General features: G+C 62.7%; 1 protein-coding gene across 1 annotated transcript in view; it reads right to left on the bottom strand.

Moving 5' to 3' along the window:
• The window catches only part of LOC102033239 (epiplakin), a 26,046-nt gene extending 24,100 nt beyond the window's left edge, over positions 1–1,946 (bottom strand). Inside the window, 2 exon segments of the mRNA XM_031065329.1 lie at positions 1–2; positions 4–1,946. The exon segment at positions 1–2 is cut by the window's left edge and continues 4,750 nt beyond it. Of these exon segments, the coding sequence (XP_030921189.1) occupies positions 1–2; positions 4–1,946 (1,945 nt within the window).
• Between the last annotated feature and the right edge of the window lie 54 nt (positions 1,947–2,000).

Here is a 2,000-nt window from a genome sequence, read left to right as displayed (position 1 = left end):
CCCCCCCGCAAGCGCCCAAACCTGACGGGTAGCCAGCAGCTCCTGAACACCTGCCTGGTGGCCTCGTCCACAAACTGCCTCTTCCTGCTGTTCAGAGGGAGGAGGCAGAGCCCCGTGGAGGGCTCGGTGATGCATTTCTCCTTCAGCTGCAGGTACGTCAGGTTCTCGTGGGTGTTGGGGTCGAAGAAGCCCTTGGTGTCGTCGCCAGGGTCGGAGAGGATTAAATTCATCTTCTTGTCGAAGTAGCCACGCTTGTAGGCCACCTCCACGGGGATGCGGTGGCTGTTGGCGGGGGCGACGATGCCGCCGGTGGCGATCTGGGCCTCCAGCAGGCGGATGCCGTGGTCCCTGACGATGAGATCCTTCTGCATGGCCTGGAACAGGGAGATCTTAGCCCCTGAGTAAGGATCTCGGTAGCCAGTGACAGATTTCTCCGCCGCCAGCAGCTTGTCGTACACATCCGGGCCGATGACGTTTGCTCGTAAGGCCTCGTCCACGGAGTACCTCTTGTTGGCAGCGGGGTCGATGACGAACCCCGTGGCAGCCTGTGCCTCCAGGAGGATCAGAGACGTTCCCGGCCTGAGGAGTCCCTTGCGCTTTGCCTGGTAGATGCTGATCTTCTCCTGGGAGTCGGGGAGCAGCAGCCCCCCGATGCTGCCTGTGCCCTGCAGGTACTTCCTGACGGTGTCCATGCCCACCACCTCTTTGGCCGACGTTTCTCCCTCCTTGAGTTTCTTGAACAAGTCTTTGTTGATGATTTCTGAGCTCAGGAGCTGGTCAGCCGTCACCTGCTCCCTCAGGCCCTTGAAGGTGACGTTAGCAGTGGCAGCATTTTCCTCAACAGCGGCTCTGACGGCCTCTCCCAGCGCTTGCAGGGAGAGCACTCCTGCCAGGAACTGCTGAGCCAGCGCAGCTCTTTGCTCGCCCTGCATGTAGTCAGAGAAGAGCAGTTTCCACAGAGACACCGGCCTGCCTTTGAATTTCCCCACAGCAACGGGCACCTGCGTGTTCTCCAGAGCTGTCTGGGTCCTGTGGTCGAAGAAGCCGAGTGTCCCCTGGGTCCCTTCGCTGCCATCCCCAGGGAGCGGCAGCAGCAGGAGCCCCGTGCTGGGGTCGGTGACGCAGCGCTGGAGCAGCTCTGCGTAGCTCAGCTTCTCCTTGGAGCCGGGGTCAAAGAACCCCTTGGTGTCCTCAGGAGGGCTGGACAGGAGCTGCCTGGTGGCCTCGTCCATGTGCCCCCACTCACAGGCTGTCTCCATGGGGACACGCAGGTGCCTGCCCGGGGCGATGACCCCCCCGGTGGCCAGCTGAGCCTCCAGGAGGCAGAGGCCGTGATCCCTGGGAACAAAGCCCTTCCTGATGGCTTGGAACAGGGAGAGCATTTCCCCGGTGGCGGGGTCCCTGTACCCAGTGATGGCTTTCTCAGCTGAGGACAGCTTCTCGTAAAGCTCTGGGCCAATGAGACCAACCCTGACAGCCTCATCCACGGAGTAGCTTTTGTTCTTCAGGGGGTCTGTCAGGCTGCCGGTGGAGGCCTGGACTTGCAGGAGCATGAGAGCAGCGCCAGGCACCAGGAGATGCTCCCTCAGCGCCTGGTAAAGGCTCTTCTGCTCCCCGGAAGGCAGGACAACCCCCGCCACGCTCCTCGTCCCGCGCAAGAAGTGCTGGACAATGTCATTCTCTGCCACCTCCTGGGCAGACACGCTGCCCTCCTCGAGGCCTCGGAACACGTCGGGGCTGATGATGCCAGAGTCCATCAGCTCCCTGCTGCTCACCCTCCCTGCCAGCCCCGGGAATGTGATCTGCAGCGGCAGGAGGAGGAAGCCTGAGGCCGGATCCACGACGCACCTCTTCCTCAGCTCCGAGTAAGTGACCTTCTCCATGGTGCTGGGGTCAAGGAACACCCTGCTCTCCTCAGTGCCGGGGTCGGAGGCGAGCTGGCTCATCTCCTCATCCAGACACCCCCGGTCACAGGCCGGCCCTGCCGCGCGCCGCCACCC

Source organism: Geospiza fortis, unplaced genomic scaffold, assembly GCF_000277835.1.
Source record: "Geospiza fortis unplaced genomic scaffold, GeoFor_1.0 scaffold875, whole genome shotgun sequence".
Taxonomy (NCBI): domain Eukaryota; kingdom Metazoa; phylum Chordata; class Aves; order Passeriformes; family Thraupidae; genus Geospiza; species Geospiza fortis.
The sequence above is the reverse complement of the archived record's forward strand: the minus strand, read 5'-3'. Positions and strand labels throughout refer to the sequence as shown.